The 18,993-nt window shown below is 40.3% G+C and overlaps 9 protein-coding genes across 9 annotated transcripts; all 9 read left to right on the forward strand.

Moving 5' to 3' along the window:
• Positions 1–973: 973 nt before the first annotated feature.
• TM35_000202300 (uncharacterized protein) lies at positions 974–3,682 on the forward strand (the record flags this gene model as incomplete). The annotated part of the gene is made up of 1 exon (XM_029026915.1): positions 974–3,682. The coding sequence occupies one exon, from the start codon at positions 974–976 to the stop codon at positions 3,680–3,682; it is 2,709 nt and encodes a 902-aa protein (XP_028881887.1).
• Positions 3,683–3,974: 292 nt separating this feature from the next.
• TM35_000202310 (uncharacterized protein) lies at positions 3,975–4,370 on the forward strand (the record flags this gene model as incomplete). The annotated part of the gene is made up of 1 exon (XM_029026916.1): positions 3,975–4,370. The coding sequence occupies one exon, from the start codon at positions 3,975–3,977 to the stop codon at positions 4,368–4,370; it is 396 nt and encodes a 131-aa protein (XP_028881888.1).
• A 617-nt stretch (positions 4,371–4,987) lies between these two features.
• Positions 4,988–9,286, forward strand: TM35_000202320 (uncharacterized protein; the record flags this gene model as incomplete). The annotated part of the gene is made up of 1 exon (XM_029026917.1): positions 4,988–9,286. One exon carries the CDS (start codon positions 4,988–4,990, stop codon positions 9,284–9,286), a length of 4,299 nt encoding a protein of 1,432 aa, XP_028881889.1.
• A 394-nt stretch (positions 9,287–9,680) lies between these two features.
• On the forward strand, positions 9,681–10,250 carry TM35_000202330 (uncharacterized protein; the record flags this gene model as incomplete). The annotated part of the gene is made up of 1 exon (XM_029026918.1): positions 9,681–10,250. The coding sequence occupies one exon, from the start codon at positions 9,681–9,683 to the stop codon at positions 10,248–10,250; it is 570 nt and encodes a 189-aa protein (XP_028881890.1).
• Positions 10,251–10,787: 537 nt separating this feature from the next.
• TM35_000202340 (uncharacterized protein) lies at positions 10,788–14,138 on the forward strand (the record flags this gene model as incomplete). The annotated part of the gene is made up of 1 exon (XM_029026919.1): positions 10,788–14,138. One exon carries the CDS (start codon positions 10,788–10,790, stop codon positions 14,136–14,138), a length of 3,351 nt encoding a protein of 1,116 aa, XP_028881891.1.
• A 678-nt stretch (positions 14,139–14,816) lies between these two features.
• Positions 14,817–15,485, forward strand: TM35_000202350 (uncharacterized protein; the record flags this gene model as incomplete). The annotated part of the gene is made up of 1 exon (XM_029026920.1): positions 14,817–15,485. One exon carries the CDS (start codon positions 14,817–14,819, stop codon positions 15,483–15,485), a length of 669 nt encoding a protein of 222 aa, XP_028881892.1.
• A 396-nt stretch (positions 15,486–15,881) lies between these two features.
• Positions 15,882–17,171, forward strand: TM35_000202360 (uncharacterized protein; the record flags this gene model as incomplete). Its single annotated transcript, XM_029026921.1, has 1 exon — positions 15,882–17,171. The coding sequence occupies one exon, from the start codon at positions 15,882–15,884 to the stop codon at positions 17,169–17,171; it is 1,290 nt and encodes a 429-aa protein (XP_028881893.1).
• Positions 17,172–17,623: 452 nt separating this feature from the next.
• On the forward strand, positions 17,624–18,160 carry TM35_000202370 (histone H2A; the record flags this gene model as incomplete). Its single annotated transcript, XM_029026922.1, has 1 exon — positions 17,624–18,160. One exon carries the CDS (start codon positions 17,624–17,626, stop codon positions 18,158–18,160), a length of 537 nt encoding a protein of 178 aa, XP_028881894.1.
• Positions 18,161–18,275: 115 nt separating this feature from the next.
• TM35_000202380 (uncharacterized protein) lies at positions 18,276–18,701 on the forward strand (the record flags this gene model as incomplete). The annotated part of the gene is made up of 1 exon (XM_029026923.1): positions 18,276–18,701. The coding sequence occupies one exon, from the start codon at positions 18,276–18,278 to the stop codon at positions 18,699–18,701; it is 426 nt and encodes a 141-aa protein (XP_028881895.1).
• Between the last annotated feature and the right edge of the window lie 292 nt (positions 18,702–18,993).

The following is an 18,993-nucleotide window of genomic DNA, read 5'->3' on the forward strand; positions in this document are numbered from 1 at the left end:
ATTAGCTTTATGGAGAAAAAACTCACATTTTTCTCTTATTCTGTGCGTTCCCCATGATTGGGAAGATTACCAAGGATATATTTTATTTTGCTTTTTTCTTTTTCTTTTCTGTAGTTATCGACCTCTTGGAGTATTTCCTTTATAGGGTCGTTTCCATCTTTTTTTTTGTTTTGTTGCTGGGCACAGGGTGGGAGGCGTGGATAATCTTAATCAGTTCTTGAACTGCCTCCCTCTCAAGTAAGTACGCGTGTCTTCGAAAATGTTTGTTCTTTTTTTTTTTTTTTTGATACACTATAATTGATCCTCTCTCTGAAAAAAAGTATGGAAATACCTCCAGAATTTTCTCTGATGTTTATTTGACGATCTAATGTTGTTGGAGTCGAAAATGGGGAAAATGTTGTTCACTAAGTTATTGTTTGAAATGAATGTTATTGGGCAAGAAAAAAAAAGAAAACGAGCGGGCACACAATTCTGCTCAGGTAACAGCTAGTTGACTCAAAAAAAAAAAGGGAATGAGATGCAAACCTTTCTTTCACTTCAGTTTATAAGAGTACGATATAATGTTTCGTTCTCTTGTTTGGCGTGGCAGTTTGAGAGGTGTTGTTTTTTTTTTCTCCAAGCTATCGTATCTATCTGTTGGTGTAAACAGACACATCTTGTCAAATTGAAGATTCTTCAATTCCTGTTTTCTTTGTCTCTTTACCGTCACTTTTATAATTTTGGTTTCCCTATTTATGTACAACGATGACAAAAGGGAGAAAAGAAATAAGTGGTTGTATCATGCGCTTGTTTTTTTTTTCTTATTTTTCTTTCGATCTTGTTATGATAAACATTTAATTGCGTTATTCTTCGGAGGAAGTCTCTGTTTTTAATGTAATAAGTATTTTTGGTAAATATGTTCTATTTTTTTTTTTGTTCTCCTTCCATATAAAAAAGTGATATTGATCTCAGAGGGTGACTCCCAATTTCCATTATGGAAGAAAAGGCAGTTGTACTTGAGGCAAGAGCACCATATATCACCATGGATACCATGAAAACTATGTATGGAAAGCGAGATTTATTTATAAAGAAAACCAATCATTTTCAATTGAATGGTGATATTAGTTGTTTGTGTTCTGTAGACTTAACTGTATGGATCGGTGAGACATCAGGCAAAGTGACTGTTCTAGACGAATGTACAGGTAGTCTCATAAGTGTTCTCTCAAAACCAAGAGATGTACCTATAACTGTAATGCGTGCTACCAGGGGATATGTATGGGTTGGATATGCTGATGGTGTTTTACGAGTTTACCATGCAATATCTAGGGAACTAGTTAATGAGACACACACGCACAAAGATAATATTACAGATATTGTTACGGACCCTAATTCTCATCTTGTATATTCTTCTTCGATTGACTCTAATATACGTTATTGGAATACAAATAATTTTGGGAATGATAAAGATGGATTATTGGGTCGCTGTAATAACGCAGTACGATCTCTTGCACTTTTTAATGATAAACTTTTCTCTGGTGGTGATGACTCTCGAATAATTCAATGGAATACTACCACTAAAGAACGCGAACACGTTTTAGAAGTTCACTCTGCCCCAGTACTAACTCTTCTAGTTTTTCGTTCTCAACTTTGGAGTGGCGCTGCTGATGGAACTGTGTGTATATGGAATTTGTGTAATATACATAGTGAAGCTCCAGAATGTGTTCACATGATTACAAATCCACATGAAGGTTCTGTGACAAGTTTGAAATCCGTAGGATTGAAAGTTTGGTCTGTATCAGAAGGGCAAATTTACGTTTGGAATCCATCATCATTTGAATTAGAGATGCACTGTAACTTGGGTAGAGGTAAAAATGATGCTTTAAATATGATGGAGACTGTTTCACAAGTGGTTTGTAGCAAGACATGGATCAGCTATAAGGAAAGTGGTGATATTAGCATACTTCAGAGTGACGATAATTTATTGAGAGATTGCAGGGAAAGCCAAGAAAATTTCTTAGAATTACGAGAAAAAGATGAACTTATTATTAAATTACTACAAAGAGAAAAAGCTTTATCTGATGAGATTGAAAGCTTGCAGCAACAACTTGCCGATCTAAAATCTCAGCAAGAGGGGAGAGTAAGTGCTAATCTTCTTAAAGGGTCTAAAAAAGAAAGCAAAAGAGGATCTGAATCTTCGTCCATTGGTTTAGCTTCCATTGTACCACCCAACTCAAATAAAATTATTGATGACAATACTGACATTTCAAAAGATAAGGATAAAACTTACAAACAAGCTTTAAATAACATTTTTTCTTATGATGAACATCTAAAAGGGTTAGAAATGAAAAATTCTGTTTGTAGGTATGTAGTGGTTGATGCATGGGTATTACTTGAAAAATTAAATTCTCTCCGTGAAGAGGTGGGAAAACTTATGCAATCTGATAGGGTTGTATGTGAAAATAGTTGTCTATATTTTACCGTAAAAGAAGGTTCACCACCTCTTCCAATCGGTTCTATTGTTCTTGATGAGCTTACGCAGAGGGAACGTGAAGAAATAAAAAGCATATGTGGATGCTTAAATCCACCTTTTGTAGTACCTCTTATATCTAGCCTTAGTAATACTGATGTCAGGGAAAATCTTGGGCGCATCGTCAGAAGAGTTCGTCCGAACTATTATGTACCTACCTCTGCTCCTCCCAATGTTAAAAGGATGATTTATGACTTTGTTAACAGTATTTGTTTATTTGATGGTAAATCAAATGACACCGTTTCGGTATCGATGCGTACAGACGGTATTGGATACCCCCCAATATCATTTTACTTAAACGATATTCTTCATAGTGTAGATACAGAGGTTAAACGTAGATTAAAAAATAAATCATTACCATTAAACTTCAAGGTAAGTCATGGAAAGGGAGCAGTTCCTTTATCTGGAATAGAGACTTCTCTTGAATATGATAATTCTTCTCCATTGCATATGAGAAATCATGTGAAGAATGATGATGAACCAGATATTGATGATATATTAGTGGAAGAGTTTCCTGGTGATTTTGAAGAGAATGAACTGTATTCTCCCTATAGTACCCAGAATGGAGAAACCTTTAATTTTGTAGAACATATTTACAAAGTAAAGCGCCTTGTGGTGGAATCTGCTGCTCATTCTTCGTCACGTCGTATTCAAGCTTGTACCGTAGATCTCTTTCCATCTTTTCTGGTAAAGAATTATTCTTCTCCTTTAGAAGAGTTGAATGAATTAGGCAAAATATCCTGTAAGCTTGTGAGACGATTGTGTTATGTAGTAGAAAAAATAGAAGCTGAACTACGAGAGCAGAATGAAGTGGGATCGATGAGAGAAAAAAAGTTCTCTAAACTCACAGCTGATTTAGCAGACAATACGTATGACCAAACCCCTGGATTGTTTTCTTTACTTAGCGAAATGCATGATAACGATGAAGTTATTCATGAATTACTTATTGAACGTATTTTGAATGAAAGTAGACGAATTGCACTTCAGTACGGACGACTTATGGATGCATTGCTATTGCGGCATAAACCTTCTTTACGACCTCTTATTTCCTGGGATGATATACAAGAAGAATATAGTAGTCCTTCATCAGCAAATTACTTCCTGGGGGCGCTGCATGATTACAGCGCACTTGTGGAAAAGGTTCACACCATGGAAGATGCTTTCTTTGGAGTTTGATTTTGTGCATGGGTGTGCAAGGAAGGAGAAGCATCCATATACATATTTACCGATAAATAGAGTGTAAAATAAGAAAGAAAGAAAAAAAAAAAGGAAGGATTTCTCATTTTCTCTTTTCCGTTTTAAAACACATTTGGAATCTTGTTGTTGTATTAAATTTTTTTTCCCCCTTATTTTTTTTTTCGCTTCTTTAATTTAAAAGAGAGGTTTTCTTCAGTTACACAAGTAAACGTACACACTGAAAACACAAACACAGATCTTTGGTCGTACCCCTTTTACGAATCACAAGAGAATGGCACGCAAGTTCTTTACTGCAGTGTTGATTCTTCTTCTTTTTCTTCAAACCGTAAATGGAGCTATTGTGGTGGGTCGAGTTCCAGACGGCGCCTACTGCGGGAATTACTCCTACGGTTTGGTGACTGGACGTATCAGTCTTGGCAGTTTACCGAACACCTTTGATATCGCTCTCACTGTTTTTGGTGATGACTATAATTGCAAAAATGAAAGGTATAAGTATGATGAAAAAACAAATAAGATGGAAGTTCCAGATTCAAACAATCCCAATGACTGCCTTGGGAAACTGCTGGTGCAGAATAAACTGACTCTCAGTGTGCAGTACTACCCGAAGGAAGACGAACTGGAGTTGGATTTGGGTATCGCCAAGATTATGCTCACACAGTGTGGCTAGTAAATGCCAGAAATACTCTAATGCAATCGTGACAAACTCAAAAAAAAAAGTACAAAAAAAAAAAAAAAAGAACAGCTTATTTATATTTATGCTCTGTGACAAAACAAAGAAATGTGAATATTGAAAACAAGAGAGAAAAAGAAAGGAAATACAATAGGAATTTATGTCAGCCATATAGATAAATTTTTTCTTTCTTCATCAACCCCAAACTTTTTTTTCTTTATTATTTTCCTGCCAAAAAAAAGTAGTAAATCTTTTTTACCAGTGCCAGTTCAATGTGCAGGACTATGCAACGCAATTTACCAGAGAGAACGCAGGGTTCTCTCATTAAGGTACTCCCTTTTTTTTTTTATATCAGTTGTTTATTTATTTATTGGTTTCCAGTATCACCCATTCCTTTACTCTATCGTATCATTTTCTTCTTCCTTGATGGCTTCTGTAAACTTAAAAAAAGAAAGAAATAGGAAGAGGAAAAAGCCGCTCCTGGATTTCTGTACACCTGGCAAAGACTCGGTAACGGGAAAGAAGGAGCCCTTTAAAACGAAACGAAACAACAAAAAACAAGAAAAACAAAAACAAAAAAATACAATAATAGCCACATAATCCATTCTTTTTAAATGTCTTCGCCAGTTCCATTGGGGGCCAAAATTGCCAAAAATCGTCAACTAAAGCTAATTGCCGCCCAAAGTCGTCATTTGGCCGCACGTTTTGCTGGTATTTTTGTTGCTGCAGATGTTCGAACTACTCGTATTAACAACCGACATTTCGAAAGTACTGTATACTATTCTCTCAGTGAGTTGTGTACACTTCGTCTAGCTTCTGCTATTGCAGAAAGTCCTAGAGAGGCAGTTGAGCGGGTGCATGGAGTGGCTTTATCGTTATTAAATACCACATCAGATCTGCGTCATATGCTACAAGCAGTAGACTCCAATGTGTTTACTGAACTTAATTCAACACTTCGTAGTATGGACGCTAAAGCTGTAGTGCACCTCCTACGTAAACCTGAGGATGTTGGGGTTAATACAACGGAAACCTCAGAGTCATTGAAATTCTTAGCTACAGTGACAGCTGAAATACCGTTAACAGATAGTGAGGATACTGAGATACCGGAAAGTAGGATGGAGGATGGTATAAGGAGTGGTGTTGCTATATCTCGTGGTAGTGGGATATGTCCGCGTGATGCCATTAAAATGGGATTTGCGTTGGCATTAGCAGAACTAGATGTGCATGCAGTGAATGAACTTCGTTGTAGGGAAAGTGAAGCATGTTGCTTTTTGCAAAGTGTTCATCGCGACGCATACCGTCAGGATCGAGGAGGTACTATTTTATCCGCTTTTCTCTCCAGTTCACTTAGTAACAGTATGGAAGAAAAATGGTGGCAACCACTTTTTACGGAGACGAATGCTGTAAAAGTAGAAGTATCAAAAGATAAGAAGTCTAGTACGCTTACTGTTAATGTTGTAGATGCTGTTGATAATAATATGGAATTACCACTTCCACTCTTTTTGCCTCCGTTGGCATTTCAACGTATCGTAGTAAGAAATGATAATGGTAGTATGCGATTGAATTATGGATCAGGACTCCTTTGGCCAGACTACTATGTTGCTAGTACAGTCCTTATACAGCTTTGTGCTCTCTTGAATGCATGTATAACTGTTAGTGACAAACATAGACCTATAATATCAGATGTAGCGTCTCTACAAGGTATTTCTTTTCCATTTATTCGGAATTTTTATGATATACATAACTTTTTACCAATATTTGTGTCACACTCAGTTGAGAGGGGTTTATTTCTTCTTAATAGCCTTGTTGCTTCTCACTGCGTGAAATTGGCTGAAAGTGAAGGTACTGTTGAAAGAGATATACCTCTCATAAACCTGGAGTTTGTATCATCTAAAGTGAAAGGATCGATACAGGATTTTAGTGCAAAACTTAAATTAATTCAATCAAAAGATAATATAACTTCTAAAACCTACTTTAATTTCGTTGACCATGTGGTATCTCTAGCGAACAAGACACCGCTACAGCGGAGAGGAGATGGTCATCATCGGGGAAATGATAATATTAAGCAAGTTTTGCTGGTAAATATTTGGAATCGTCTCGCTAAAGCTTCTTTAACGGTTACAAATAATAACCGATTTTATCAGGAGATTTTTACATGGTCTCCACCTGCCTTATTATACAATAAGGATCATGAAAAAGAGGGAAAACAATTCATTAGTTGCCTAGGTCAACTCTTTTCTACAGACGCACAGGTGATGGAGTTATCATCTACTGGAGGGAGTCTTCCCAATATGCTAACACTCACATCCACTTCATTAGGTGTAAAGGAACTACCGCTGTGTCACATTTTAGGAGAAATACAAGAATCATGTAAATCTCTCTTTTATGAAATGCCATCACAAACATTATCAGTAATAGAGGATGAAACGAGTATTAACCCACAGCGATCTGTATTGTATGCTGCACAAGAACGGGAGAAGGAACAATCATCTTATTACTGTCCTGATATTGTTCTTATGATTCAGGAAATGCGGCAAAAACTACACTTATCACAGAAATCTTTTCCCACATTAGAGTTCTTTCAGAGGGCCACACACAACGTCCCACAACGGCTGCAGGAACTCGCCATGGGTCATTACGGTGATGTACCTGTTTATACCCGTGTGGTGGCACACTGGGGCCCTAATCTCCGTGTAGAAGCAGAATGTGACCCAAAGAATGTGGATAATGTATGTGGATTCTTTGATCTTGATAATAGTCAGATACCAGAGTCACAACATTTGAAAGGACCATTACGAGTCCTTTTGACTGTTGTGTGTAGGTTGTATAATCGTGTGTTTCCAAACCGTACCTCTTTTCCACTAATTCCCCTTAATTTACCTAATAAACGCCGTGCGATTGATTTCCTCTTGTATTCATGGTTTATGGCTTCACCACAGATTCGTTGTTTTGAAATCGACACACGTGCGGCGCGATTAAAAGCAGTTGAAGAGGCCAAAACACGTGGTTCTCCAGAGGTTGCGGAGAAAATTTTATTGAATTCTGTTGATAACTACATTATACGTGCAATGCTCTTTTATGACTTTTGTGGACAACGAGTTCTTTTTGCTGAAACACATGCATCTACCGTACGAGATGCCATCATACGTGTGAATAAACTTGCAGTTTCACTTAACATTCCTTCGCAGGACTCTTTTTCATTTCGACCTCAAGTACGACGAAACACTCGTGGCTTCAAATCCCCAAATTGGGATTTTGAATCAGAAGTGTCTATGCTTTTGGGAGGATTAGAGGATGTAACTCACTCACAAGCCCGTGTATGTTTTGTAGGTGTAGAGAACTTGACATTATCTTCATCTGTAGAGGGAATCATTGAAGTTCAAGTACTATCTCATAAGATTCGATTTCCCAGTGCTGTTACAAAGGAGCGTGGTATAATTCCATCTCTTATACTTGCCTGTCGAAAGGCATTGCGATACGCTGGAAGTCTCTCCATGGGAACTGGTAGCACTACTATTACTACAAGTACTATTACTTCTGAGGGAGATACATTAACAGAGGCAAAGTTACGTTCTGCTGCAAATGCCACACTATTGTTTCCACGTGATGATTTTCCTCTCTACTCTTCACGTTTCTACACTCCTGCAAACCTGTTAGGTGAAGTTTTGCAAGGAGTGTCAAGTAAGTACTATTGCCAATACACCGTAGACACTCACACTCGCGAAGTTGTTTGTCTGCTGTACGTGGTAGCACTGGCAGGTCACAAAAACGCTGCATCCGAGTCTGTCTCATTTCCACTTGGTGTTGGTCGTGGATGGAATAATAAGACTGCATGGAATGCAGCAGCTTTGAATGCATTGCAGACGAACTTTCCAGATGTTCTCCGTCAGGTAGAACGACACAAAGGTATCTGTGAACTATTGCGTCGTCCTGATATATTGGCAGGTTTAAATTGTCATGAAGGTTTTACAATTATGGTAAAACAGAATTCGAGTCTTGACAATGTTGGTAGTGATGATGGTTTTTATTGTACTGTGGTTCCTAGGAAAACGACAACAGATGACGATAAGAATCTAAATGATGCAGTAACGAAAAGCCTTGTTGTGTATCATGCTTATTCTGCAGTAGAAGCCTACATTGGTGCTGCTGATGCGTTACTGGATCTTATAAAGAAACCAAAGGTGCAATATGAGGAAGAAGGTACAGGTAGTGTTGCTTTTACCCAGTGGGATCCTACTGTTAACTACGGTAAGAGCGTATGGCATGCTTGCTGTGGGGCATTAGGTGTCGCTTTTGCTGGTAAAGTTTTTCTGAGATTTGAAGGTGGTAGAGAATATGATAAAATTCCTGATAGTGAGCGAAGCATGCAAGTGCAGCTTGTAGTTCGCACATGGACTCCTATTGATAATCGTGCAGTGGATACATCTTTGTTTTTCTTGCATGAGGGACGTATTCGTGGTTATAGCGGTCTCATTGGGTCTATTAACGAGAATGGACAATCGGGGGAACAATTACTTTTTGCATCGACCCGGTTACTTGCAGAAGCCATTGGAAAATATACAGATCATCATACGAGACGTGAACTTCGTCAAGTTCTCAAACTATTACAAAGATTAAATGAGGATGAACAACACTGTGGTCGTCTTAACGTGAAACGGCGATTGGAGTCATGTGTTGAATTAACACTTGGATGTCAATGCCGTGTAGTCGTTCGACAGGCTTCTACAGGTGTAAAATCAGTAGCAGAAATAGGTATTTGGCTCCCAGGAAGATCAAAAAATACACGAGTGCCTATTGTGCTTTCTGTCTACAGTGCAGACAGTACGGATCAGGCTTTGTTGGGTCTGGAGAACAATATAAAAAGGATAATAGAACCACTTTGGGCTACTATGATTCAGTCATGTGCAGTATAAAAAAAAAAAAAAAGAACTCTTTGGTATCTCATCCTCCTAGTCTATTTCTTTCGCTTACACTCTTTTAGTGATGATAGATTGATCGTACGGATAATGAGGGTAATGATGATAAGCTATATACACTCTTGTGGCACGCATAGATATACTGTTGTATCTCTCTTATCCCTCTAACCCCATCTCTTGTTGTTCATATATATATATATATATATATATATATATATTTTTTCTTTGCTTTTTACTATCAACTATTGCACTTATCCTTATTTTTATTATTATTATTATTATCATAAAAAAAAAAAAGTCTTGGCTCTTTTTTATTATTATTTATCCTCTGTGAGAGGAATAACCAAAGAAAAAAAAAAAAGAAAAAAAAGACGCAAGACGGAAGTACATAATGGATACTAGACGTACGATGGGGGATGCGTCTGTATTCATTGTGCTCTTCGCGCCTACCAGCGGCAGTGTTCGGCGGCGGCGGTGGATGAGTGGACGGCTTTATGTTGGGTTCAACAGAGCCACACTGGTGGAAGACACTACTCGAAAGTCGGTGTGTGTGGCCTCAGGAACAGGCCTTCGCCCCAATGCTGTATTCGCGATGATGCAGGCAGCGGAGAATGGAGCAGCATGGCAGACTGGTACAGAGCTGAAACTGGAACGATACGTTGTGCAGATTGAAGATGTGGTACACTTGCATCTACTGCCATACGCAACTTGCTGCAGTGATACAGAAGAAGGGGCAAATGCCATTGATGAGGGAGAAACATCAGCAGCTGCAGTTGGTAATAATGTTAATAGTGTTAATAATGGTGGGGTTAGTGACTTTGAAAGACCAGGTCCACACAATTTGACGATGGGATTTGCAGAGATGGGGAGAGATAAGTTAACTGGTGAGCCGCCGCGGAGGCGGTCAAGAAGCCAACTCATTCAGGAGCTGCAGGCGGCATATCCACATTTCTTTTCTTGAATATTCGTTTGATTTTATTATTATTATTATTTTATTTTACCTCACATGCAATGATCATTACATTACAGAGATACATTTTTGCGATAGATGTGCAGACACATTTATTATTTTTTTTCTTTCTCTCTTTCTCATATATATATATATATATATATATATATGTGTGTGTGTATTTCTATATTTTTTTTTCTTTCGTTTCACACATGTGTTTACAGATGTCTTGTTTGTGGCCTAATTCAATGCGTCATGGGTCAAATTAAAATACTCACTGTTTTGCGTTTGCCGCTTTATTCCTGGAATCACATTATTATTTTTTTTTGCATCTTCTATTTTATTCTTTTTGTTTTCTTTTTTGTATGGTATTGATATTATAGTGGTCCAGAAGCTAGTGGTGTCCCTTACATTCTGCAAACCACAGAAACCAGAAGAAGAGGGTGGTAGGGGCGAAAAAAAAAAAAAATATCAAATAAAAAGGGGAAATAAACGAAAAGTAACAAAAAGACGAAGAGAAGGAAAAAAAAAAAAAAGAAATAAATAAAAATGAACTCGTCATCTTTTCTCAAAAGTCCAAAAGAAGATAGTGTTCCTTCTTATATTCTCTACAGTCCACAAGGCTCAAAACCACTGGAGGGCATAGTCGTTGAGGGTGGTAATGTTGGCCGATACTACGATAAGGCCACAAGGTCACAGTTACTTCAGATCACACCTTCTACACATGTATCATTCTTGCGTAGTGCACCGACTCGTACAGGCAGTGGGAGTATTAGTAGTAGTAGTGGTGCCAATAACAAAAAAAACAATAATAGTGGTTTGACAGCAGGGTCGCAACGAGTCATAGTTCTACAGCTTTTCTGTGAGGAATCCGTGCGGGCGGCGTTTTCTCTCACGATTGAGTTATTATTACAAGATAAAATGGGTAGACGTCGTATCATATTTAGTAGTAATTTCCATAAATTCCAGCGATGTGCACAACATGTAAAAGTTCCATTACGATGTGTTTTACCAGGGATGTGGTTAAACCTTATTTTAGATGTACCCCACATCCATGCTTTTTTGTATGGTGAGACCGGGGGACGATTGTCTGTTGCAGAACTGAGCGACTCTCGTCGTTTACTTTCTGTGACTCTTAGTTCTAGTTGTATTTGTCGTGTGCGGCGTGTTCTTGGTATGCCGCAGCTGCCGCCTATGTTAATAGAATCAGACATCATGTCAACATCCGTAGAAGCGGCAGAGTGGCCAGTTTCACTGCGATTACCGGAGGAGGTGCCAGTGAGTTATTTTGTTATTCGCACTGGCCAAGAGGAGTTCCTGCAATTTCCATTGGTAACTGCACAGACGGAGATCCAACCAGCGGAGACTTTTTCTTCTTCCTTTGAAGTTCGACAGGTGAACCGCCGCCCGGCCTCACGTCCTCCTTCTGCTGTGCAAAGTACACGTACAGTGAAGACGGCTGGCGTTTCAACCGCTCCATTCTCTTCTGCTGTTTCTGAAAGTACATCGGGATATTCGGATGGAGTTGCAAGAGTGACGGGGCAGTCGTTGTATGAACAAGAAAAGATTTACTTGAATGCGGGAACCTCAACGCGGGATTCCTTCACCGTCTCTCCAAATGGGCCTAGGATAACTGCGATGCAACAACAACAACAACATCATCATCATCATGATCCTCATCATCATAGTAATCATCAATATCAGCAAGAACAAGCAAGTTGTGCTTTCACACTCGCAAGACGATTGAAGGGATTACATGAGGAGAGATCACCGGTGCCGTCTCCTTGCGTCTCCGCCAAACATCATGTTGGAGTACAAACAGCAAGGACGGTTGGAGTACAAACACCGAAAGCCCTCTTAGAAGAGCCACGTGTTAATGGAATGCGTTCCTCACTCAAAAGAGGACAAGTGAAACCACAGTATAGAGATTCCGTACGCGCAACGGATATTGAGTGTATTATGATAGAGGAGGAGGCCTGTCCTCGTGTAGAGAGTTGTAATGGGGAAAGTGAGACGGTGGCACAAGTGACATCAGCATGTCCCACACCACAACAACATAATACGCCGGCGAGACGATCACATGTTGACAATGGACACAAAGAAAGGGTGATGACAAATAAAGTATCAGAACCTTTTATAGTGGAAGATTCTGTTTCTCTTGAATCAGATTCGCATACACCAACTCTTGCTAGCTACCATCAGACATTGGATATGATGCGTGAACGCGTTAAACGTATTCAAGCACTAATAGGTGACAGTAGTGAGTATAAGAGTGGTCGTGATGTGGCACAAAGTTTACCTCAAAATAATATCTCTGGAAGGAATGGAGATGTTAGAAATAACACCATCATCAATAGTAGTAGTAATAGTGGTAGGAATAGAGATGAGGAGATTCATCGCAGCGGAAGGTCACGTGTATATCCGTCTACTGATTATGCTTTATCCCAACAGGGTGGAAATGTGAAGCTTCAACAACCACCACCACAACAGCAACAACAGGGTCTATGTTCGTCACCTCGTTTCCCTAATTCACATCTACAACCTGTTGACCGTGATTTATGTACGCCTCAATGTATGTCGACTACACCTAAGGATCGGCGATCCTCGCCAAATGAACTCGCTAATACTTGTGCCGTGGCTCGTGACAACAACAATAACAACAAGAGAAGCATTATCAACCCTAATAATAATAATAATAATAATAATAATAATAATAATAATAATAATAGTGATGTTATCCATCAAGATGACGATGATGACGAAGATGAGGATGACGATGGGTTTACGGTAAATGTCTGTCTCTCCGAGGAACGGGAACGACCGGCTGTTGTGATCCCTACAGAGGCCACTGCACTTGACAAGAAACCACCCGTGCCGCCAACTCGCCCACACGCACACGCCGTGGACCGTCTCTGCTTTGACACCACACTCTCTGATGCCGTGTCGGTGGATCCCGCAATGCCGTGGTCCTCACACAGAGGCACACAACGGGCGGATGAAGACAGTCTGCGGTTATCCGTTCCACCCTCACCACCATTTGGTGCTGCTGTTCATGTGAATACTGTTCATACGGCTACACCAGTGGAAGAAGAAGAAAAAGTATCCAGGTTTGTAGCCCGCCGGGGTCGTCTGGGAGAACACACAGAGGCATTCTTACCACAATCCCAATCACAACAACAACAAAAGGAACAGGAACACCAATACCAACACCAGCAGCAGCAGCAGCAACAACAACAATACAGACCTTATTCTGAAGTAAGAACTCTCGCTACTGAACCGCAAACGCCTGGTGAGCAAGAACTTTTAGGCCGAACAACAACGGCAAGTAACACGCCACTTAATTCTTTGCGTATGGGTCGCGGTGTTGAAGAGGATGAGAGTAGCGTTGGCACTATAGATTACAGAAGGGCATCAGGGACTGGTAAGACGGTAATGGGCAGCGGTCAGTTCATTCGTGTGGGTAGTTCCCGTACTGGCGATGAGGGTGATCCTTTTCATTCAACCCGCTTTGCGTCATTGCCGCCACGTTCACCGGCCTCGCAGGGATGTGCCTCGCAATTGTCTATACCACCAGTGCTATCATTATATGATGGAAGTGCGAATCGAGTTGTCCCTTCATCTAATCATAGCGGTATCACTTTAATGCAGCAAGATAATGGATCTTTAACGCATGTGGACAGTAAAGTGACGGCAATAGGAACTGGAGAAGAATCAGTAAGTACTACTTCATCTGAGAAGTTATTGCCACCGAAAGATGTAGATGACACCAAACAATTTGTGGAGGATCTCACTGGACCATTTGTATTCGATCCCCTGCTTCAATGTTGTCTGGACTTGCGTTCTAACACATACGTTGCTGCTCCTTCAACAGAAGGGTACGCGCAAAAGGGTACCGTGTAGACGCTTTTTTTTTTTTTTATTTCTTATTATTTCTTTTTTTTTTTCTCGTTATACAACCCTTTCTTTCTTTTTCTTTTTTCTCTTTGTGGTGTATGTTATTGCTTTTGCTTCCATCTCATTTGTGCTTCTTCTTTTCCGTTTGGACATTCAAAGGAACGCGCCTTTTTTTTTTGAATTTTTATTTTTCCTTTGCTCCATCTGTATGTGTCATTATTATCACTATCACCACCGTTCATTTTGGAGCTATCTTATCAATTCGCCATTTCAAGGCGCTTAGTAGATGCCCTGTGGGGATATCTCACACTATCTAATTTATATATACTGTTGTATGTAAGGTGAAGTAGTTCAGTTTGTTATTGCTAATACCATGCATTTTTTTTTCTTGCATCTGTAAATATATTATTTCCTTTATACATATATAAACATAGAGAAACAGAAAAGAAAGAGGTTACTAGAAGACGAGTGAAAGGAAAGAAAAATGAAGAAGAACGTGAAAAAAAAAGAGTATGCTGAAAGAAGAATCCTTTTTTTTATTCTTTATATATATATATATATATATATATATATATATATATATCTGTGTGTGTGCTCACCCGGCTATTCTATTCTCTCTCTTATTTTCTTCTTTTTGTAAAGGGTGGGGATCCGTACAAGAGGGTGTGTGTGTGTGTGCTTAGAATGTCTGCACAGATAACGCCGCGGCAGGGTCCTCTGCCCGCTGTGGCTATACAGCAGGCTCTCATGCAACAACAACAACAACAACAGCAACAACAGCAGCCATCTTTACCAGTACTGTTCCGCGTTGAAGTTGAAACGCGGCAAGGGTACGTGTACGAAGGGAAACTCATCTCGCTGGATGATGATTATAACATAAACCTCGCAGAGGCTACCTGTCGTCGTGAGCGATTGTGTGATATTGAACGTGCGCTGCTGCAGGCAAAAGGGATTCCCGCACCCCCGGCGAGTCCAGCAACACGCCGGCGTTATTTGGGATCTGTCTTTATTCGCAGTAGCAATTTGTTTATGGTGCGATTCCAACAAAGCGAGGAACCCGCTCTTCCTTCTTCTGCTGGTACTAGTAGTAGTAATAATAATAATAATAGTAGTGCTAATGCTGGTAATGGTGCTGCTACGTTAAGATCGGCATTTAAGTCTATGGCGTCTAAAGTAAAACGGCAGATCAATATGGAACGGCAGAAGAATCGTGTGGAGCGGCGACAGCGCAAACACTTAGCGATAAAGACTTCACAGACAAATATGATTAAAGGCGGAGTCGGGAAACTCACACGTGAGAAAGAGAAGGTGAAATCTAAGAGGATGGGAAAAACAAAAAGTGAAGTACCATAACCTTTACCAAAGACACAATGCAAACGTGCGGATGTGTGCGTCCTTTGTGGTTATAACGAGAGGTGTATTTCTTGGAGTGTGACCTTTTCAGCCTTGGAATTGTTTTCTCTCTCTCTATATATTATTATTATTATTATTATTATTATTATTATTATTGTTTTCTATCTCTCTATCTATCTTTCCCTCTTTCTTTGGCTGTATTTTTGTGTTTTTCCTCTATTTTCTTCCTTTTTTTCTTCTTCTCATGTTGCGGGTTTGCGAAAAGAAAGAGAGCCAAGAACCGAAAAAAAAAGACGGTTGGTGTGGCTTACATGAAGTGTCCCGTGTGTGACGGCAGATGCTGAGTGTCTTCATTACAAAAAGAAAAGAATAGAGAAAAAAAGAAAAATAACCGTGATGGCTGTCTCTGCGTTGCTGCAGCTTGCCCATAAGAATCTTGTCTGTTCTGTCTGCTACAATCTTTTTCGCCATCCTGTTTCGTTCCCTTGCGGCCATGTGTTTTGCAAATCATGTGCAGTGCGCTGTGTGGATGAGAGACCACAGTGTCCGTTGTGTAATCATGCTGTTCCCAGTAAGCGGGCAAGTACACCACTTCCCACACTAGATGCCCTTACTGTACTTGTGCAAGATGTGGCTCATACACTGCGTTTACAGCAGACAACTACGAGTAGGGCTACGAGTAATAGTACACCACCGCCGTTAGTGCAATTGGGAGAGGCAGCAAGTACTGTCAAGATGACGGAGAATAGATCCACTACAGCTTCAGTTTCTTCTTCTGCTTCTGCTGATATTGCCCGTTCTGCGAGAAGCGGGGATAATGATAGAGAGAGGACCACACCAGATATTTCTCGTGGTGGTAGTATGTCAAACACACAATTACTTCATACCCCACTTTTCCGACATCGATTAACAACAGGAGAAGAACTCACGTGGGATGGTGCAGAGACACAGCTTGTGCACTCAGTAAGTCCCGCCTTGAATGAAGTTCAATCGTGCATAGCAGTTTCTCGGTATAATCTTAACAACAACGAGAAAATTCCTGAGCATGGCGGATGTTGTGTGTTGTGTGGTTTGGATATTAAGAATCGTACCCAGATGCACCGTTATTTACGGCGGTTGCTTAACACTGACCCTTCTTGCAACCGAGAAAGTGTACGTCAGTTAAATGAAGTAGCACTAGGTACTTGTTTGGGACCCATCTGGGATTTACATGTACCTCAAGTAGCGAATACGTCTGCAGATACTAGCGAAAAAATAGGTGAAGTTAAGGAATGTGATCTGGAGAGTGATTCTGGGCGGCGAAAGCGATCTCGTGAGGAGGGAAATCACTTATCTACTACTACTACTACTACTACTACTACTACTACTACATCACTGTTGATGATGCATCAGAGATGTCTAGAGTGGTGTTTGCTACATGACTACATTAAGGATGAAGACACCGCTCTGCGTTTGATGATTTCAAACACTCTATTACAGGAACTGTCTGGTGTGAACACGACAGCAATAACGATATGTTCTTTCTGTGCCAATAGTGGTATGTGTTTACTGCTCTGTGGGTGTTGTCAGCGCAAGGCGTATCACTATCCTTGTGCACTGCTGACTGGAGTTGATGTATGTGACATTTCCGCTGGTGTTAATGAGTTGCTGTGTGCGGAGTGTACCAAACAACAGCAACAGGAATAGAGGGAGTGTAACAACGAAGAAGAAGAAGAAAAACAAAAAGAAAAGGTGCCATTACATGTGTGGTTCTGCCTTCAAGTTGTCTGCGGCGTTTTTCCAGGTATTATTTTGGAGTTTTTGAAATGTTATGAGAATGATTTCTCTCTTTTCTTCATCAGTAATATAAGAAGTGAGAGATAGGGAGAGAGATTCATACACTGTTTCTTCTAGACGAAATTGTTTTCTTTTCTTCTTTTTTTATTTTATTTTTTCTTCCCCTTTCATAGAAAGCCATTTGGTGAAGCAACGGAGAAGGACCCTTCCACTCCCCTCACCTACGGAAGAATCTGGAAGCAGTACTGGTTGAAGCGCGTGGCATCGCACTAACCAACCCCTTTTATTATTATTTATTTATTTATTTATTCTGGACTTTCCATTTAACGCCCTAGGCGAGAAGAGAAAAAAAAAAAGAATAAATGTCTCTCACCGGCGAGGATCCCCTGCAGCAGAACCCCATGATGGGGCCGGTCTCCGGCACGGCCGATCAGACGAGCATCGCGTCCGGCGGCAAACACGGCGGAAAGGCGGCCGGCGCTCGCGGGAAGGGAAAAGGAAAGGGAAAGGGAAAACGCGGCGGCAAGACCGGCGGGAAGGCGGGAAGACGCGATAAGATGTCGAGGGCCGCACGGGCCGATCTCAACTTCCCCGTTGGCCGCATTCACTCCCGTCTGAAGGATGGACTCAACCGCAAACAACGCTGTGGCGCCTCTGCCGCTATTTACTGCGCCGCCCTGTTGGAGTACTTAACATCCGAAGTGATTGAGTTGGCCGGCGCCGCTGCAAAGTCCCACAAAACTGAGCGCATTAAACCACGGCATCTGCTGCTGGCCATTCGCGGCGATGAGGAACTGAACCAGATAGTAAATGCCACCATCGCCCGTGGTGGTGTGTTGCCGTTCGTTCACAAGAGTCTGGAGAAGAAGATTATCAAGAAATCAAAACGTGCAGGATAAATCAGAAGAGGAAAGAGGAAAAGAAAAAAAAAAGGAAAGAGTGCTACACCAAAGGAAAAAAAAAGAACAATAAAAAACAAAAAAAGAAAAAAAAAAGAAAAAAAAAAAAACAACTATGGTATATGAAAAGCAGAGATCAAGTCGGCTTATGGCCAGCGAGTATAGTGAAAAAGGGGTATCGCAGAGAGGAATCCGTTGGCATAGAGATAGCAGCAGCAACAACAGCAACAGCATCAGCAAGAACAAGGAGAAAAAAACGAAAGAGAAACTGTTAGAAAATGCGAATACCGCCCTCGCTGTATTTGATCATGATGTTATTGTTGTTGTTGCTGCTGCACATAAAAACAGAAAAAAAGCAACAATAACCTCTTATTTCACTGTAATGCTTCTACTGTACCAAATGATAGAGTCTTCAACACCTTCTACTTTTCCACTACTTTTTTCTTGGTTTTGCAGCATGAACGGCAGTTGGGTTAATGGGTTAAGAAAAGAAAAAAAAAATATATATATATATCTATGTGTACCAATACAAGAAAAATAAAGGGAGTAACGCACACAAACTTACAGAGAGAGAGAGAGATAAAGAAAGAAAAGAAAGGAAAGAAGATAAAGTTCGACTCTCCAACTTTCTTGCCCTATTAGATTCTGCGGCACTCCCCCCCCTTTTTTTTTTCTTGCCCTTTTTTTTTTTACCTGTTGTCACCATTGCCAATCTTAAGAAAGGAAATCAACTGTGGTTTGTAAAACAGAGGAGGAGGGAAAGAATAGAAGGTAATTAGCTACAGCAGCTGCTGTATGCGTTTTCCTCTTTTTTTTCTTCTCATTCTCTGGTA

This window comes from Trypanosoma theileri (genome assembly GCF_002087225.1).
Source record: "Trypanosoma theileri isolate Edinburgh chromosome Unknown TM35_Tth_20_V1, whole genome shotgun sequence".
NCBI classification, from domain to species: domain Eukaryota; phylum Euglenozoa; class Kinetoplastea; order Trypanosomatida; family Trypanosomatidae; genus Trypanosoma; species Trypanosoma theileri.